Source organism: Patella vulgata, chromosome 2, assembly GCF_932274485.2.
Source record: "Patella vulgata chromosome 2, xgPatVulg1.2, whole genome shotgun sequence".
Classification (NCBI taxonomy): Eukaryota; Metazoa; Mollusca; class Gastropoda; family Patellidae; genus Patella; species Patella vulgata.
Window position 1 is genome coordinate 17,791,666 of NC_065880.2, and position 19,267 is coordinate 17,810,932.

The 19,267-nt window shown below is 37.2% G+C and overlaps 2 protein-coding genes and 1 long non-coding RNA gene across 4 annotated transcripts; 1 reads left to right on the forward strand and 2 right to left on the reverse strand.

Moving 5' to 3' along the window:
* Positions 1-1,967: 1,967 nt before the first annotated feature.
* Positions 1,968-15,504, reverse strand: LOC126811378 (solute carrier family 22 member 4). 2 transcript variants are annotated; one of them, XM_050536949.2, is made up of 9 exons: positions 15,365-15,504; positions 10,395-10,670; positions 7,902-8,323; positions 7,024-7,254; positions 5,786-5,920; positions 5,333-5,415; positions 4,992-5,112; positions 4,616-4,688; positions 1,968-3,297 (listed from the first exon to the last, which is right to left on the reverse strand). In XM_050536949.2, the coding sequence occupies exons 2-9, from the start codon at positions 10,650-10,652 to the stop codon at positions 3,136-3,138; spliced, it is 1,485 nt and encodes a 494-aa protein (XP_050392906.1). In that variant the 5' UTR covers positions 10,653-10,670; positions 15,365-15,504; the 3' UTR covers positions 1,968-3,135. The 2 variants fall into 2 exon arrangements, with proteins under 2 accessions (XP_050392906.1, XP_050392907.1); XM_050536950.1 differs by lacking the exon at positions 15,365-15,504 and adding an exon at positions 11,332-11,415.
* LOC126811380 (uncharacterized) lies at positions 11,661-13,970 on the forward strand. Its single transcript, XR_007675586.2, has 4 exons — positions 11,661-11,972; positions 12,532-12,617; positions 12,750-12,828; positions 13,394-13,970. It is a non-coding gene; the product is annotated as an uncharacterized LOC126811380 (long non-coding RNA).
* Positions 15,505-16,509: 1,005 nt separating the features above from the next.
* Positions 16,510-18,499, reverse strand: LOC126811511 (tubulin beta chain). Its single transcript, XM_050537185.2, has 3 exons — positions 18,304-18,499; positions 17,553-18,017; positions 16,510-17,356 (listed from the first exon to the last, which is right to left on the reverse strand). Exons 1-3 carry the CDS (start codon positions 18,358-18,360, stop codon positions 16,538-16,540), a joined length of 1,341 nt encoding a protein of 446 aa, XP_050393142.1. The 5' UTR covers positions 18,361-18,499; the 3' UTR covers positions 16,510-16,537.
* Between the last annotated feature and the right edge of the window lie 768 nt (positions 18,500-19,267).

A 19,267-nucleotide genomic window follows, 5' to 3' on the forward strand; every position in this document is an offset into this window, starting at 1 on the left:
AGCCCCACCAAGGCCTGAGGCGGCAGTTGCTGGAGGGCCTATTTAGTTTTTAAAGTTAGAGCCAAGGTAGTTGCTAACATTAAAAACGGGATTCGTTACTGAGGTTATAATATTATTAAAATATTAGTTATAACTATTGAAATTTGTCGTACAAAATGCTTTGACAGCAGAAACATCACCGGAAACCAACTGTACATACACCTATTTTCAAGGATAATATTTCCTCATGATGGGGTGTTTACATCGAAACTAGCGCAAGATCTTTTGCTAGATATTTTTTTTTCTATTAGCCCTTTATTTAGATGAAGTTAATAAAGAAAACGATATGACATATGAAACAAAGAGGCATACTGTATCTGGGGCGTTTTTTTCTAATTTGCAGAAAATAACTAAACTGTTACAACGCAACTTTCCGTGTCTTATTAAAGGCAAATATCTTTGACATCATCGATGTTTAATTGCTGGAGAATATCATTTTCTATGCACATAATGGACAGATAATTAAGTCTGTACTGTGTCATTGTCGAGCGCATATGGTTTTTGACACGCTTTAGTACCGAGAATGATCACTCTCCAGTACAATTGGATACCATTAGACACAAACACATCCGCAATATCAACTCCACATCCGGAAACGTACCCCTTAAACCGGGGCCTGTGTTTGAGTCGTAAAACATCTCCATCATTTTTGATGGTTTCGATGTAGCAATTGATTCGTGGGATGTTGGTCTGAATGGCGCCCCCTCGGTTTCTTTGTACAGTTCACAGAATTGGACTAATAGGTCACTCGATGTATCACTCAATTCTGGGTACGATCGAACAAGGTTTTGTCCAAAGTCACGAACTTCGTCTGCAGTGAGTTCGGATAACCGTGACAGAAATCCGAATTTTCCAGTCAAATCACTCTAGGCCGTCTGTCGTTGGTCAAGTGCGGATTCTATTTGATCAAGTATAACAAAGTACACGCATTTAACGTACATTGTAGGCCTACGTTTAAAAAATAAGATCAGATCTCCAAACAATAGGGCTTATTTAAAATAGCGTGGGCCTAATTAATTTCGGGTCAGGGCCTATGTTGATTCCCGTTAGGCCTAAACCCCACCCCCTAACATTCATTGTCTATGCGTTTTTAATCGTATGAGACAAGTCTAAAAAAATTTTTTTTACAAAATCTTTGGGCCTGAGGCTGCAGCCTCATCAGCCTCACTGATAATCCGCTACTGCCCAACCCCCCTTCCCCATCCATAAATTGGAATGGATCCAATTTTAAGCGCCTCTAGCATTAAAATTGCAAAAAAACAAACAACCCAAAACTTGTCTCCGTCGGCTGAGTTGAAGAATGGTGCCAAATAGAAACATGCCAATTAAATCTTAAATATTGCCGAAGAGTTAATGAACGGCGGGTCAATAGACAGTGGGATGTGTGTGTGTGTGTGTGTGTGTGGAGAGAGATAGAGAGAAAGAGAGAGAGAGAGAGAGAATACAACATATAGTAACTTTTTCTCTTTATAAGTTATATATTATTTAGTTTTTGGGGCTGTTTGGAGGCTGAATGACCTAACGCTTGCGCTTAAGATCATAAGGTCTGCCATTGTGGCGTGGTGTCGATCCCCCATTTGTACGTGACTAAATTCGTGGGTTTTCCCTGTCCGGTTTCTCCAAACAGCTAAAGACCCTTACGCGCAATTAAAAAAATAAAATGTACCATATTTTGTTAGTCCCAAAGTGAACTAGTTGGTTTCGATAGAACTGGATAAACACTTTCCAAGTATAATTTTAACGTTACTGACTGAAGTAGAGAGCGATCACATTCACAGCCACACAGACGAGAGAGAGGAATACATTCGTGTATATATAATTTATTTTGAATCAAACTGGACGTCCCAGGCCGTGACATAGGGAAGCAAGCAATCTGGTATTTCAGAGAAGAAAACAAAAATTCGAACATAAAAACAAAAACAACCACAAACATTTTATATACATATTTATTAAAATTTTATCTTTGGTTTATCGTTTAATGTACATCTATATTTGATTTCTTGAGCATTTGTTTACACATATATACAACTGGCTTCGCACTAAATTTGTATAATTTATATAATATGGTTGTGATTGTTTCAAGAATCGAGGATGCTTATAGTGCAATAAGGTTGACGAGTGCCATTTCACACAATCTGCTAAAAATTGTATTTCTGTATATATATATTTAGACTAGGACACCAAAATTGACATATACTGTGATAAAAGGAATCCGAATGATAAAAATGAACAAGTTGTTAAGAAAATCTGATAAAAATGGATTTTATTTGAAAAAAATCAAAACAATAGCAAGGAACAAGAAGAAGTTTTAAACAAATTGTGTCATTTTTAGATGTGAGGTATAGAGTTCAGTCCATTATGCTGACAAGAATAGCACTAAACGTTTATATAATGCATGGACTTTGGTGGTGGTATATATATTTTAAACAAATCTTGACACTTTTCAAGAAAATAACTAAGTACATCACGCGAATCTGTTTTTCAGCACGTGTGTCACTTACTCCTATGAACGTCATTTACGAATTGTTAATGGCGAACTCCGAAAGGAATAGGAATCCAAAAACGATTGGATTCCGTTCAGTCTTTACAAAGATATGATGATTTCAAAATTTGTCAACACATAATGGGATAGGGTCAAAATCTGTCAGCCCCACCTAAAATTTTCATGGACACCCTTTGCATCGGATTGAATAGAAGCCGAGAGAATATCCAACGTTAATATTTTAATTTGGTTTCTTAATTAAATAAACGTGTATAAAGTCGAAAAATACAAATGACACCAAGGGACTTATATTCCGGACGTGTTTATCATACAATTAAAGGCCAAAACTGTTTTTCTGGGCAGTCAGGAAGAGATAAATATAATGGAGTTTGTTGGTTTGATCATGTTTAAATTCAGGTGCACTACATCTTCTGTTATGTTGATATACATTTAACTTTTTTTGTACTGTATTTAAGATATATACACCTATTTAATATGAATTCAGATCTAAAATTATAGACGATATGACTGCTTTCACAGAAATTGTCTGTCACTATTTAACAAATAGGCTACAATGTCCTAGTTGGATACACCCATGCACATCTCATCACCTGTTAATTGTTTTGCAGATTTGTTGTTTCTTCTTTCTTTTCACTGTTTTGTAGAGAATCTAGCAATGCTGTACCCCTAGTTTCACTTAATGTTAAAACTAAACTACCCGATAGAACCATTAAAACTGTTATTATAACATACGGTATATAAGCTCCATCTGCTGCCTGCAAAAATCAGAAAACGTCCTATTTTTTTGTCAGCTACCAAAACCAGATATGGTATCAGTTGGTAGGCCTATAATAAGTATATATATTATGGACGTTTTATTTAATGGTTATACAAATGCTCGGCATGGCCTTCACACTAAATTATGCAATCTTATATTGTATTAGATTTGCTAGATGGAGTATGCATTGCCTATTTTAAATGAATGAATTAAATGGGGTTTAACGTCCTCACTGGGCTAATGAAGATGGACATTATACGGCATGCAATTTGCTATGAGCGAAATTTTGCCCATACAGAAACTGATAAGGGTTCTGTTTACGAGCATGCCAACGTCTACACGGGGCCAGGGTTTTCCTCTCATCCGAACGACTAGGCGCCTTTTTTTGCCAGGTCCTCCGTCTTATATCACTGATAAGATGAACGTATATACGATGGAAAAACCGGGGAGGGGTGGGGGTCTTTCTCGGTCAACACCGGGACCGAACCCCGGACCCCCTGGGTAGTCGTTCTTTGTATCCCCAGCGGTATCGCTCCGTTCTACGCCACTAACCTCTGGGTCCATTCACGCGGGAGACACAAGGGGGGATGCTCGATTGTCAGTCCGAAACGTTCCGAATTGATGGAATTGCAATTGTGTGACGCGGAATTCAGTCCTGTCGACTGTCATTCTTTTTGGTTTGACAGAATTCAATTCCAGAATGGTCAATCGAGCATCCCTTCATCCACCCTTGATACTTCTGCTATTTTTATAGACCAATTAGTAGGTGAAGGGAAGTAAGTCGCATTTTATCGCAACTAAGATTATTATGGTGAACGTAAGCAATGACGCTGAGACTGGTATTTAACTGTTTTTTTGATTGGGTTGTAGAATCAAAATTTGAATTCGTGACAACCCCGTGAATGGACCCACACGAAAGGAACGATACCACTGGGGATACGGACAATGCTGGGCAGTGAGCAAGTGCCTCACACATTGGGCCACCGTTGCTTCACTGCCTATTTTGGTGACTGAAGCGAAACCACAGTATGAAACTATTCAATTGTTGTTTTTTTTCCCGGACAATTAGTTTTATTATGTATAGCAATCGTTGTGAATCTAAACCGGAGAGATTTTGATTTGACAGTTTTTACGTATTTTTGAAACAGGTTTCGAAGTTTCCAGATACTCGAATTCCAAATGTAAAGGTATGTTTTACAAGGCGCAAATATCATCTGGATATTCTAGCTGTGAGTCTAATGTCTTTAAAAATACTTAGTAATCAAAACCCGTTTGTGTAGCAATGGTAACTTCATCAAACTAAGGTATATACTTACTAACGCTACTATCTGTGATGAAAATATAGCCCCTAAACGTGCCATCATATTACCAACACCATATCCAAGATTCCTGCAAATACACCACACCTTAATACTGAAATATCTATATCGTTTAATAAAACAGCATATTACAACACAAAACTGCCTAGAACATCTAGGCCGGTGGAGGGGGGGGGGGGGGCGGTTGTCTTGTGTTTGTGTTAGATCTAAATACTGTTCTGATGAGCTCATATCATTAAACATAAAGTGTATACTGAATAATTACATATAAACATTGGTCTGAATATTGTATATTATTATACTTACAAAATATTACATTCCAAAACTGCTCAGTTTGAACAACACATCATTACATAAATATACTCTTATTCACCTTATAACTGTAGGATATTGTTCTGTAGTAAACACCATCATTACTGTCCAGCTAGTACCCACACATAGATTTGCTAACATAGCACAGGCATTAACTATAGATCCACGGGATGAATCTGGTGCTGAAAAATAAAAAAAAATCTATGTATTAGGCTCTGACTTTCTAAATCTAAATTTCCTTCACCAGTATGTTATATCGACAGACTGGCGTAAATAAAATATATTACCCCGAGGATTATACTAAATATAGGATAATAAAACAAACGAAAAACGTTGGGTGTTATTTCTGTATACCCGAGAACAAATGATATTTAGCAGAATAGAAACGTATGGTAGACCTACCATATAAAGTAGCTAAAGCTGCTCCAAGACCAAGAAGACCCGTAGCATAATAAAACCCTGCTACAGACCATCTTCTACCCACTCTGAAAGTAAGTAATAACTTGCAATTTATTTAAATTTTCGCAACGTTTTCGGTGGGTTAACTGGCAATAAAGATACATTTTATAATAACGAATGTAATACCGATGAAATCAGATTATATAGGTGTACCACAAGAGTATGATTTAGGGGCATTTTCATTGTACAAAATAAACGTTTAATGTTAACTTTGATATGTATGACAAATTATATAATTCACTGACCATGTTGTTGGTGTTTTAAACCATACATCGAATGTCATATGAGAAATGTGAATTTATCATTACACTTTTAAAAGCAACACATTTTTGCGATGGAAACAACAGGAAATATTGTAACTTGTTAGCTGAGATTTTAAACGACGAGAACACTTACGTATTGGCAGACAGTAAAACAATTAAATGGGACGGCATCTCCACAATGGTTAATAAAAACATGTTAAGAAATAAATTTCCAGCCAAATTTTGAACCCCCAATGCAACACAGAAGAAAGTCATCGATTGCGACATCCTGAAAGAATATAGAGACAAACTAGCATTTACCACCAACTAATGTATATATTTATGTTCAACCCCTTCAAATGAACAAAATGTCTTTGAACGGTGGGTGGGGCGGGGTGGGGGGGCGAATGGTTAGCACGTGCGCGCTGTATCATAAGGCCTGTCATCGAGTCAACTGGCATGGTTTCGCTACCTCGGTTGTACGTGACAAGGAGTAGGGTCGTCTGTCCAACCTCATGGGTTTTCTCCGGGTCCTCCGGTTTCCTCCCACTGCTAAAGACCATATATGTTAGTCCCGAAATGACCTAGTTTGTGTCGAGTGGACGTTAAACTCTCTCTCTCTCTTTCACTCTCTCTCACTCTCTCCCTCTCTCTCTGATGCCCAGATTATGTCTTAGCTGGTGTGTCTTGCGATATTTATCTGATTCTTTTACTGAACCACTGCGTGGGAATCCGTCGAATTTTAACCATAGTCTTTCCATCTATTTCATTCCATTCCTATATTATGCAATTTAAGACAGTTTAGTAAACCAGACACGATTATTATGACTATACCCGTGAAGAGACGCCAAAAGTATCATTGTGCCCGGTCACTGTGAACCATTGCTACCCCACCTTAATCGGTGAGAGGTGTGGCTATATCCGTACTGAAGAAGTATTAATATCGTTTGTTTGTTTGTTGTTTTATTTTTAAAAAAAAAACCAACTCAACAAAACAACACTATTTAAGGTCCGGGTTGCTATGCCTAATACCAAGGTTAATTTAATGCACTTTAGTAATAATCTAGGGTATTCCCAAACAAATTAGTCAACTGAGAGACAGCTGCAAAGCACATTCAAAATGCGTTTAATGGAACGCTACATAAAATGAATAGTTCGAATGATCAAAGTATTGTTCATCTCCCGCAAGTCAGTCTATCAACTAAATATTACATTTGATTGATGCTAGATGGAATCAACTAAATATTACATTTGGTTGATGCTAGATGGAATCAACTAAATACTACATTTGATTGATACTAGATGGAATCGGGTTTAGCATCAGTATTACCACTTTTCTCGTTTGTAACAGAAAACAATATATAACGATCTTGTAATTTATGTCATACAAACCATGCCACTGATAATATTAGTGTCCGTTTAGCCATGTCTTTAGTTCTAAATAAATCTAAGTAGGAATAGCTTTTTCCCTTGCTATGAAATATTTCTTCTTCATATATAACCCGTAAAACTTTCATATCTGGTGTCGGCTTCTTATTTCTTCTGGCGATATTAGAAATGATTTTTTCGGCTTCATCTATTTTTCCTTTTACTGCCAACCACCTGATACTTTCTGGAACATAGCTTCAAGTAAAGACGAGAAAGAACATTTATTTGTCCATAAAATTATTCTAAAAAAAAAATCCCCGTAGAACTGAGGGTTACTTTATTTTGCTGGCACATGAAGGTCAAGAATACATGTAAGGTAATTCGGTAAATGAATTACCCACAAGTAAATTCGCCGTATATGGAAGATTGGAAATGCTCATAACGGATAAGCTGTTCCAGATAATGTAGATTTTATAAATTGTAATGGAGGACAATTTGAGAAAATAGCGCATCGAAACATGTCATGTCTATGTTTTCCATCTTTATTCTCATCGAAGCCCAAAGTCGCAAATGACTATGCGAATACATGTAGGCCTATATGAATTGTGAAATACTTCAAATTCGGCAGTTATGTTGGTCAAGTATGGGAATCTTCAATAGATGGATCGATCTCGCTTTTTAACCCCGTACATCTTATCAATGCCTTCACGTCATACTCTATATTTTGCGTCACTGATTTCGATTGGTTTAGAACCCAGCTCTAGACCCTCGCAGATTCCTCGATTGAAAATGTCATCGCGAATACCAAATAAGCTTAAATTGTACCCCCGAATCAAATATAATTACACATGACATCATGGAATAAAATTGTACTCTCGTTTTTATTAAAACAGTATACTTACAACCAACCTAATAGTGAAATAAAACTTAAAACGGCACAGGAAACTTCAAAATGATACCACTGTGGAGTTAACCATAGAACCAATGGCATTAAAGCACAGCCTAATGAAAACGCTGGAATGGCTCCCAGGATACTTCTCCATCGAGGGCCAACAAATTCCATGGCTAGCGGAAAATTAACAGTCATAATCCCACCGAGGGCTAAACCGACCACAAATCTTAGTCCAGCAAAAACCTGCCACGATGGCGAGAATATATTGACGACATTCATTACGAACAACACTAATTGGCTGCCATATAAGGTTTTCTTTCTACCAAAAACATCAGATATATATCCTGCAACGAGTGAACCAACCAAAACCCCCGCCATTTGTATTGAAGTTATGGTGAAACCAACCCATCTCTTATCACACACTAAATCCCACTGAAAAAATCAAGTTAAAATAAAAGTTAAATTTCTAATCATAATAATTCTATCATGTATATAGCGCCGAATATCCAACACAAGTGTTCCTATGTGGCGCTTTACAAACACAATTTTTAAAATAAAAAATAAAAAATAAAAATAATACAATACAATACAATACACAAATATAATACATTTTACATACACGGATAAGTGATTGTTACACATATATATATAAACCCTGGAATATATAAATCAACACTTGAAAGTAAGTCGGAAAAGAACGGTTTTATTTATCAGAAATTCACTCAAACTATTCTATGGAGCAGAATAGCTACAGGCTCTCGTTCCTGCTAGGTTTTAGGTGGAGTATATGGGACCAGGAGGTCTTTTGGGTATTGTGGGACAATTTCGCAGTTTAGCGTTGAATAGATCAGGGATAAAATCTTGAATTTAATTATGTTGTTGACTGGGAGCTAGTGAAGTTCTTTCAAAATTGGAGTGGTATTTTCTGATGGCTTCATCCTAGAAACTATCCTGGCAGCCTTTTTTGTAGTTTCTGCAAACAGCCTATTTAGGAGAATTATATAGGAGTGAGTTGCAGTAGTCAATATGTTACAAGGGATTTAACTAGCATCTTCGCGGTTGGCTGGTCAAACATATTGCGTATTTTACCGATATTGTTAAGATGAAAGTTGACAGATCTGCACACAGACGTAATGTTATCGGACATATCGCACGCAGAATTGAATCGTACGCCTAGATTTTGTACAGACGTAGTGTTGGCTTCAACTACAGTGTCACCAATTTTCAAAAAATTGCTTTCTGTTTTGTTGACATGGTATTTGCTTCCAATTGCAAGTAATTCGGTCTTGTCATCATTCAGCTTTAATAGCTTTTTTGCCTTCATCTAGTATCGAATAGGTTATCAATTTCATCTTGTTCATTGGAATGCTCGAAGCTTATGTAAAGCTGAGTGTTGTCAGCTTACAATTGGTACTTTTGATTATTGTGGCGCATGATACTACCAAGGGATAATGTGTAGGCCGTGAATAACATGGGGCCTAAGACCGAACCTTGTGGGACCCACTATCACAGTTTGGAAGAGTCCGCATAGGTAAGATGAAAACCACGATAATTTACTCATAATACAGACTGTCGCACCATTTAGCTACCGGTTTTGACAAATCAATGTTGTTCACGAGGCAAGATATCATGTATGAAGATGCCTGAGCAGTGGATTCACACAAAAACTACGTTTTCGCTCTCAAGGTTGTATATCTGGAGAATGTCTCCTAAATCCATTTCATTAAATCTGTTTTTTAAAACGAAGTAAAGAATCATAAATGAGGGTGTCTGATCAGTGGATTCACATAAAACGGCACTTTCTCCTTGTTTTCAATATTGGCGAATAAAGAAAAACGTGTAGACCGTTTTTCGATATTCAGACGTAAATCTGAAAACAACAGATTTCAAAGATGGATATCTAAATAATGTCTCCAAAACACATTTCATTAAATAAGTTTTCTAAAACGAACTAAAGAAATCATTAATGGGGAGTAGCTTGTTTTTTTATTATTCACCAATAACTAAAATCGAGATAACTTCACACTGACATGGGGGGGGGGGGGGGTGGCTGAATGGTTAGCGTGCGCGCGCTGTATCATAAAGTCTGTCATTGAGTCGACTGGCGTGGTTCCGAATCCCTGGTTGGTTGTACGTGACAAGGAGTAGGGTCGCCTGTCCAACCTCGTGGGTTTTCTCTGGGTCCTTCGGTTTCCTCCCACTGCTAAAGACCCCAATGCGCAAGCGAATTATTGAAATAAAATTAAAACCATATGTTAGTCCCGAAATGACCTAGTTTGTGTCGAGTGAACGTTAAACCCATTTCTCTCTCTCTCTCTCACACTGACATCATGGGCTGAGTTGTTGGCCCAATAGAAATCCTTAATAACACTGGATAGTTGTTATGGAGCAAAACCTTTCAAATCCTTAAATATTATTACAACCCGTTAGCGGCTGGTGTCTGACAACCCACCTTTTTACAGAATAAATAAGATACAATTGTCAATAATTGATAAATGCATACCTCATTTATAACTGTTTCCATTTCTGTTAAAAATATTCTTTTACACTCAGTTCCGTTCATAGGACAGACATTTGTAGTGTTTAAATCTATCACAGCTTCATCTGACACCGAACAGGTCCAATCTGGAATGGTTCCACCAAAAGCCATCATCATCATGGAAAAGGCAGCAGGAATATTGGTAAATAAAATAGTCAATGCTATTATTCTTTGGTAATAACTGAACTGTCCAATCTCGGATATGATGTCATGTTTATCCATAATGGTTTTGATTAGGATCTGAAAATACAAATTTATCTATTAAACTTCCTTAATGAAGTCCTTAGTCGTGAATGGTCAAAATGTATAACGCCAATCTGATTAAAATACAGATCTATATTTCGTTTCGTTCTTTTCAAATATTTGATTGCCTCCACCTTATGTAGTGAAGACAAGTAAAACAATAGTTTGAACTATCAAAACCGAAACGGAATAGGATGTATTAGAATGTTCAATGGGTTGCTCTGCACCCAAACACGAATGTTTAAAAGGTACATAACCCGGTTTAACTCCACATCAGCACAGTACTTTGGGACTAACACACAGAAATTTATTCTCTAGTGACGTGTGCCGTGCGATGGAGCAGACAGTGCTATTTCCTCTTACTCTTCTAACTGCCAAGGGTTCTATATCGCTTAGCAAAGCAAGGCGCAGAAAACGTTATGGCTTTATAGCATGGCAGCCTGCAGCCTTATAGTAAAACGATTAAGTACAGTAAGGGTTTCGCTATAAAAAGGACGTAGGCCTAATCAGTGTCGTGAACACCAACATCAACGTTATAGTGAAGTACCAGTATTGAAAATTTTCCAGCCAAACCCCTTTAAAGCAAAACACCATGCAAATCAAAGCCTAGAACGTCCCGCTACTTAGAGAAAAAATATTTGAATGGCCACATTCTCACCTTTTAAGTCAACACACAGCCACATAAGCAAGGAACAGTCGTTACTAACCAATGTTTCATAAAAATAAAAATGCACACGGTTCACGAAAACTAACGTGACGAGACAATTATTTGAATAATTATAAGATTAGTAATAAAATTCATAATCACAGTGTCACGACAACAATAAAACCTTGACCGTAGAGAAAATAAATCCGATCCCTGGATTTTTAAAGGTATAATATCAAATCATATCAAAAAATCCCCCATATGTTAAGTCCTTCGAATTTTACCCTACCCAAGAGACTTATTAATCTTGTTTTTTTCTTTATATTTAAATTCTAAAAACAATTCCCGTTTCTCTCTTTTCTCTTCTTCTTTCAACATACGTGACACCCCGGTGGAACAATGTCGGAAGTCTGTGGATTTTCCGTATAAGGCACGGTGGACAAGAAAGAACGAAATACATTTCAATAAGGCGATTGGATGGAATAACGTCGACTGGATTGTGCATTATGACGTCATAGTTGAATAGCGTCATAATAAAGGAATTGCCTAGTTTTAGTGGAGCAGGTCGTGTTTTTCAAAACATTATTAAATCCAAATAGATCTAATTATAATACGCACAAGATGAAAAAGGCGAAAAATCAGAAATCGAACAGGTAAGTGTAATTTGTTTTTCAATTTTTATACACACCTCATCCCCTATTTCCAGGCTCTCCCCATCAGTACACGAAGTCGTACTTTGTTGAAATATTTAAGTATATTATTATATTGGTCCAGAAAGAACTTGACATTAAATTAATACATAAATATCATACTTTTTAATTCTGAGATATTAACAGCGCTAAACTTAGGCGGGGTTGGGGCGAATGATTTAACGCGTTCGCTTTAGATCATAAGGTCTGCCATTCATTGAGTCAAGTGGTGTCGTTTCGATTCCCGCTTACAAGGAATAGGATCACCTGTCAAACCTCATTGGTTTTCTTCTGGTTCTCCGGTTTCCTCCTACTATCGAAGAACCCTACACGCAAGCGAATTATTCAACCATTTATATATTGCTCCCTCTCTCTCCCTCTCTCTTGAGATCTCATTGGGGCTGAAAAGAATTTGTGTTTTTGAAATACTTTTCTTATATTTTGCGATTAATCAATCATGATGTTGATTTATTGTTGGTCACTTTCTATCTCAAAGATATTATTGTTTTTTGCCCCATTTTAGAAAAGTAAAGAATGAAAAATTGGTCAACACTCCAGATGAGTCAAGCACGCCGGCAAATGAGATGTCTTTCGGCGATGGTAGTTTAGGTACGTATATAGTCGAGGTTTAAATTATAACAAATAAATAATATTAATTAAATAACATGATGAGATCTATACATAGACCTCGCCAATTTTTCTTCAGTAATTATACGCAAATATAATATTTTAATACTGCAGTTATATCAGAAGTAAATCGTAGGAATTCACTAGACAGAGAAATAAAGAAACATATACAACAAATAGAAGATCATGATAGGTAAGAGGATTAGTCTAATAACAATATTCCACAAATCCCATTAACATGTACTGAAAAAAAAGCGCGAGAATGCCCCCCACCCCTTTGAAAGTTCCAGGGTCAGGATCGAGTCGGCGATTTAGATACATCCGGTTTATTAGAATAAAGACAAGGAGTTTTCTAATGTTCGGCACCCGTCTTGCTAGATCATCAGTTCGCGAAAGTCATGGCTACATAGTTCTGATAACCACATGGATATAATAAACACGTGTTGATAAAGATGTATTGTTGTATTGTCACACGTTTTGCAAGGTGTAGACCACGAAATGACAAGTGAAATGAGAGAAACTACGGCAGACTGTTATAGTGTGTTACATAGCCATAAATTGATCAATATTCAATTTTGTATTCTATGTAGAACAGATGTTGTACTGCAAAAACTGATACACACGAAATCCCGTACGAATGGACTAACGCGTGAGCCATAGATATTAGGGTTTAAAATGATTTTGATTATGTTCTGACAATTTTTCTCCGGGATATATAGTATACATAACTTACAAATTGTTTTTTTTTTTAATTCCAGATGTATTCACTATTTGATGGGTCTCAATCAAAAGATGGATGAGAAAGTGAAGAAATATGAAATTCGTTTAGCAGACGTGAAAGAAGAAACAGAAGTTATTCAAATCACTAACTTGGGAATTCGAGAGAAATTTGAAAAATTGGACTCTGAAAACAAAGAGGCACAAAGTCTAGATAAGAATATTAGAAACTTGCTCGAAGAGGAAATAATACTCAAAAATGAAATCGAAAAACTAGAACGCATCAGACGTATTTTAGCTGTGAAAAGTGATGACGTTGATGGCTTTATGACAGAATTGTTCCCCGATGAAGCTTATGGCACCGGGTTGGTTGACATCAAAACGTTACGATCACAAACATGTATTTCTGAATGTAAAGATATTCAACGTACTTACAAAAATCGCATAGTAATACAAGCATTTACTGAAAAAAGAGGAAGATTTTTTAAGCTTAGAAAGTTTTTCGCACGTGTTTTCCGGAGACGTAATTAGACTTACACCACAAACTGGTTCTATGTTGAAATGATGTTTAAAAAACAAACTAAGATGGAATAGTTGAAAAAGAGAACAAATTTACAATCTATACTATAAAACAATGAATTTATATTAAAATGTTTTATTTATTTTATTTTAAATGAAGAATTTGTTCTTTAATCCCATGCTATAACAAATCATTAAATGTCGATTGTGTTTCAATCCGTTTAAATCTCGACTATACGATAGTCTAGAGATTTGATTATAAGCTTTTCATGTGAATAAATGTCTAAATAATAATTTATACAACACTGGAAGCCAAAATAATAACCTGCAATGGGAAGATTTAGCTCTTTAAAAATCTATAATTTAGGATTAGATTAGATATTAGAGCGGGAGCCCAGGGGGTTAACCTAGCTGAAAAGTGTACCAATTTTCTCCTATATGGTATCAATGTATGTTGACGTGGTTGGATCGTTGTAACAGACCTTAATACTTATGGCGCTCTCGTTAGACCATTCGTACGGGATTGTGTGTGTAACAGCCTATGGACACTTTGATCATTATAGACTAAGTCCTGGGTTCCCAACCTCTAGGTCGCGAGGGGTCGCGGGGCACTTTTCGTGGGGTTGCGGCGGACTACTTTGAATTTAAGAGTAGATAGAGCCTTGACGATAACCCTCGTCCCGGAAGGACATCAACAGCCACCATTCAAGAAAACATTACCCGGGTGCAGTACACGGTGGTGGTTGATCAACGATTGACCACTCGACATATTGCCTGTGTCGTGGGCATCTCTCATGAGAGGATGGGGCGCATTATCGCCAGTGGGGGATGATGTCCCGTCCTTTTCCACAATATAGAAATGGGCTGTGGAATTTAAGCGTGGTTGAGAGAGAGAGAGAGAGAGAGAGAGAGAGAGAGTTGATGATGACCCAAGTCCAGGAAGGCCGTCAACGGCAACCATTCAACAAAACATTACCTGGGTGCATGACATGGCGATGGCTGATCAACGATTGACCACTCAACATATTGCCAGTGTTGTGGGCATGGCTCATGAGAGGGTTGAGCGCATTTATCGTCAACGAGTTAGTAATGACAAAAGTTTCTGCAACAACAAATGTTTGCGAACTACTGGGCTAAATAATGTACAAACTTGATTATTAATTAATTTATGACTATAGAACATACTGCAACTGTACAGATATGAATAGCTATACTTATCGCTTTAATAAGATAGTGGCTTATGTACATTGTATATCACTATAACATGATTTAAGACATAATGCCAACATTAATATTACCGATACATCAATGTAACATGTTAACATGTTTTTATATAATAGTGACTCGTATGTAAGTGTTGCAATGATCCTTCTTGCAGTGTCCCTTTAATTTTATAATACGACGTTGAATAAGACGCACTTTAAAGGCTCTATCTAACCCCAATCTTACTTTATCTAAGAGTAGGTCCATATGATTACCCTTATTTTACTAACCTTATTTGATAAATTACCATTTTATTCAAGGTCTCTTTATGCAACATCACAGACCATTGAAATAAATACTACCAGTAGTTTCGTTGGTTAATTGAAGCGTCCAGGATACTGTGTATTAAATGGCCCTTTAAACCCAAATGTCTTCTCTTAACCAACTGTTTTCACTTCACACCAAACACAGCATAAACAAATGTCACAGATGGCTGCACATTGTCATTATTTACTTTGACATTGAACATTAAACACTATTTTATTCATTTGTTCACTTACAGTTTTATGTTAAAAGCTGACTTGGATTTATTTGCTTTAACTTGTTTACATTTTAGATGAAATATACCACTTTAAAATTAATTATTCAAAATGGCGGGAAAATATTGTATTACAAGAATGTTATATGATTTATTAGCTGATGAATTTCTGTTTTAAAATGACATTTAATCCATAGCATGCATGATTATGACCCACAGTCCAACAAGTTTCTATAATTTCACCCTCAGTGGTTGAATCGAGGAATTTTTGGAAATAAAATAGTTCAACAATGGTTTGCTATTTTATGTGGCCCAGTGAGTAAAGCACTGGCTCACGGGTGGTCCTGTGTCGATCCCTGTGCTTGGCGAGCAAGTTCCTCGAAATTTTCCGGCGTGTTTTCACCTTGTCAGTGGTGCAGGTGGGAGGGCCTAGCAAGGAAAGCGCCCAGCGTACATGTTGGCCTGCACATAAAAGAACACTTCACGTTGTGCCGTCGTCCGGGCACGCTGCATGGCGTATCTCCATCTTCATTTGCCCCAGGGTCGTTTTGAATTGACCGAATGTTGATTCATAATACGTGTATTCGTTAAAACTGTCAAGAATATAGATTGGAAATGAAAAGGAAACCAAAATGTTAGGGATGACTTTGCATTGACTTAGTGTTCATTTCGTTTCAAAACATTGTCACTCAAATTGTATAGATACCAGGTTTTATTGTCGACATTTAAATAAACTGAATAAATAGTTACATAAATAAATAGTTAATAATTTACATTGAAGGTCATTCATTTAAATTATACCGGGTTAATCAAATGTTCTCAAAAATAATCCGAAACGAACTAACAGAATGGTTAAACTAGGACCTCCGAAAGATCGAATAATTACTATGACCTAGTTCCAAAAATAAGTTCAGTTATTGGTAATTTATGCTTCTTCTCCTTCACCTTCTTCTTCGTCAAATTCTCCTTCCTCCTCAGCTGTAGCATCTTGGTATTGTTGATATTCAGATACCAGATCATTCATGTTAGATTCAGCTTCGGTAAATTCCATCTCATCCATACCTTCGCCAGTATACCAATGGAGGAAAGCCTTTCTCCTGAACATGGCTGTAAACTGTTCAGATATTCTCTTAAACAGTTCCTGGATGGCTGTACTGTTACCAATAAATGTTCCTGACATCTTCAGACCTCTTGGTGGAATATCACAGACAGCTGTTTTGACGTTGTTGGGAATCCATTCAACAAAGTAACTGCTGTTTTTATTCTGAACATTCAACATCTGTTCATCAACCTCCTTCATGGACATGCGACCTCTGAACATGGTAGCTACCGTCAAGTAACGACCATGGCGAGGATCGCAGGCAGCCATCATGTTCTTGGCATCGAACATCTGCTGGGTGAGTTCGGGTACTGTGAGAGCTCGGTACTGCTGGGAACCGCGAGAAGTAAGGGGTGCAAAACCAGGCATAAAGAAATGCAGACGTGGAAAAGGTACCATGTTGACGGCCAGTTTACGAAGATCAGCATTCAGTTGACCAGGGAATCGTAGACAGGTAGTCACACCAGACATGGTGGCTGACACCAGATGATTCAAGTCACCGTATGTGGGGGTGGTCAGCTTCAGGGTTCTAAAGCAGATGTCGTAGAGAGCCTCGTTATCGATACAATAGGTCTCATCTGTGTTTTCTACCAGTTGATGAACTGACAATGTGGCGTTGTACGGTTCAACAACTGTATCTGATACCTGGAAGAAAACAACCATGTTGGATTAATTGAATATTTTCTTAAAATCGTATTATAAAGATCTTAATAGTACATGATATTGAACGGTTTGTACAACGGTGTGAATAATTCTACAGGATGTCCAGTTAAAATATTAACAACTTCTGTTGTACTATTATATGTTTTGTAGTTGAGTTTGATAAGGAGAGGATATTTACCTTAGGTGAAGGACAGACCGAGAAGGTGTTCATGATTCTATCTGGATATTCTTCACGAATTTTACTGATGAGAAGGGTTCCCATACCAGAACCAGTTCCACCACCAAGGGAATGGGTCAGTTGGAATCCCTGTAGGCAATCACAGCTCTCAGCTTCTTTTCGGACTACATCAAGGACGGAGTCGACCAATTCAGCTCCCTCGGTGTAGTGACCTTTAGCCCAGTTGTTACCGGCACCAGATTGTCCGAATACAAAGTTGTCTGGTCGGAAGATCTGACCAAAAGGCCCTGATCGTACAGAATCCATAGTACCGGGTTCCAAATCAACAAGAACAGCTCTGGGTACATATTTTCCTCCTGTGGCTTCATTATAATAAACGTTGATTCTCTCCAACTGAAGGTCAGAATCACCGTGGTAAGTTCCAGTGGGGTCGATGCCGTGTTCATCAGAGATTACTTCCCAGAACTAAAAGAAAAAGAAAATATGAAATATTTTATACTATGAAATTTGAAGTAAATGAAATACTTAATAATTTACCCGATCACATTGGAAAATGCGGGTTTATATCAATTGCATTCTCTAAGCCAGTGTGTACAGATCTGAAGTTCACACTACAGTCTACATGCATCTTTTAATGCCAAGCTGAGTGCAGCCTCTATGTTCACAAAGTAGACAACGAGACCCAGCCTATAACTATTGCAGTAGAATAATGATGTACAAAATTCCCATAATATTTCAGCAGTTTTCTTACCTTAGCACCGATTTGGTTACCACATTGGCCAGTTTGCATATGGACGATTTCTCTCATGTTGACTGGTTAGGTTATAGAGATGGTCAGCTACTGATGATTGCTGTTCTAAGAAGAGCTGTGATATAGAAATGACCATTTGACCACCCTATATATACTGACAAAAATGATCGTGACTGTTGTTAGCAACATACTATCATACATGTAACACAAACATTGGATTATCTATATTAAGCTTAATCCAATTATGATCTAATTTACACATTAATTACTTGTGTTATATACTCTTCCATAGAAGTCGATTATAATCACAAATCTAGTTAATGCTAGACAACAATAATCACAGACAAAGCTAAATTGTATATTGTATTCTAAGGGTGAAAATCAACCTTATTGCAAAATCGCAGAGTGAATCTGCTTCGTGGAAGGTGTTTGTTGTGTACCGTGCCGCCTAGTAAAGTCGCTTTTAATCTGTGATTTAATTATATGACATCAACGGAAAAAAGTCCATTAATATTTGACATCTGATATCACCAGGATATATTTTATAATACGATATTATTACTGTGTTTTGGGGGTACTGGGTGACTAGCTCATCGCCAATTTACCGAGAAAACACCAGCGCGTTCTTGCTCAAATATAGGTGGTATAAAGGTGCCAATTTATGCCTACAATACCAAAGTTAGCAGAGCACCAGGCAGTGTATCGTAGCTAAATAACTATCTAGTTATAGGAAATTACGTGGTAGTTCACATCGTGTTTCCAAATTGATCCTTTGGCGATGTGAAATTTTTGATACTGAATTATAGTCCAGCCGATTACTGGGCGTGAAAATTCTGACGGTCACTGGCTAACATCCCGTTACGAGGGCTGCGTCTGATTAAATTGGACACTTCCCCCGAGTACAAATGCCCTATTCAACTTGTGATTCTAATAAACATGACATGGTATTAGATTTGAACTGGGT

Bases quoted from the DNA above. Each gene is read 5' to 3' on its own strand.
- LOC126811511 (XM_050537185.2), bottom strand. From the start codon at position 18,360: ATGAGAGAAATCGTCCATATGCAAACTGGCCAATGTGGTAACCAAATC. The intron at 18,018-18,303 runs GTAAGAAAACTG...TTTTTCTTTTAG, and splicing joins GTAACCAAATCGGTGCTAAG to TTCTGGGAAGTAATCTCTGA. The intron at 17,357-17,552 runs GTAAATATCCTC...GTTTTCTTCCAG, and splicing joins CGGTCTGTCCTTCACCTAAG to GTATCAGATACAGTTGTTGA.
- LOC126811378 (XM_050536949.2), bottom strand. From the start codon at position 10,652: ATGGATAAACATGACATCATATCCGAGATTGGACAGTTCAGTTATTAC. The intron at 5,416-5,785 runs GTAAGTGTTCTC...ACTTACTTTCAG, and splicing joins GTTTTACTGTCTGCCAATAC to AGTGGGTAGAAGATGGTCTG. The intron at 4,689-4,991 runs GTGAATAAGAGT...GTGTATTTGCAG, and splicing joins CAATATCCTACAGTTATAAG to GAATCTTGGATATGGTGTTG.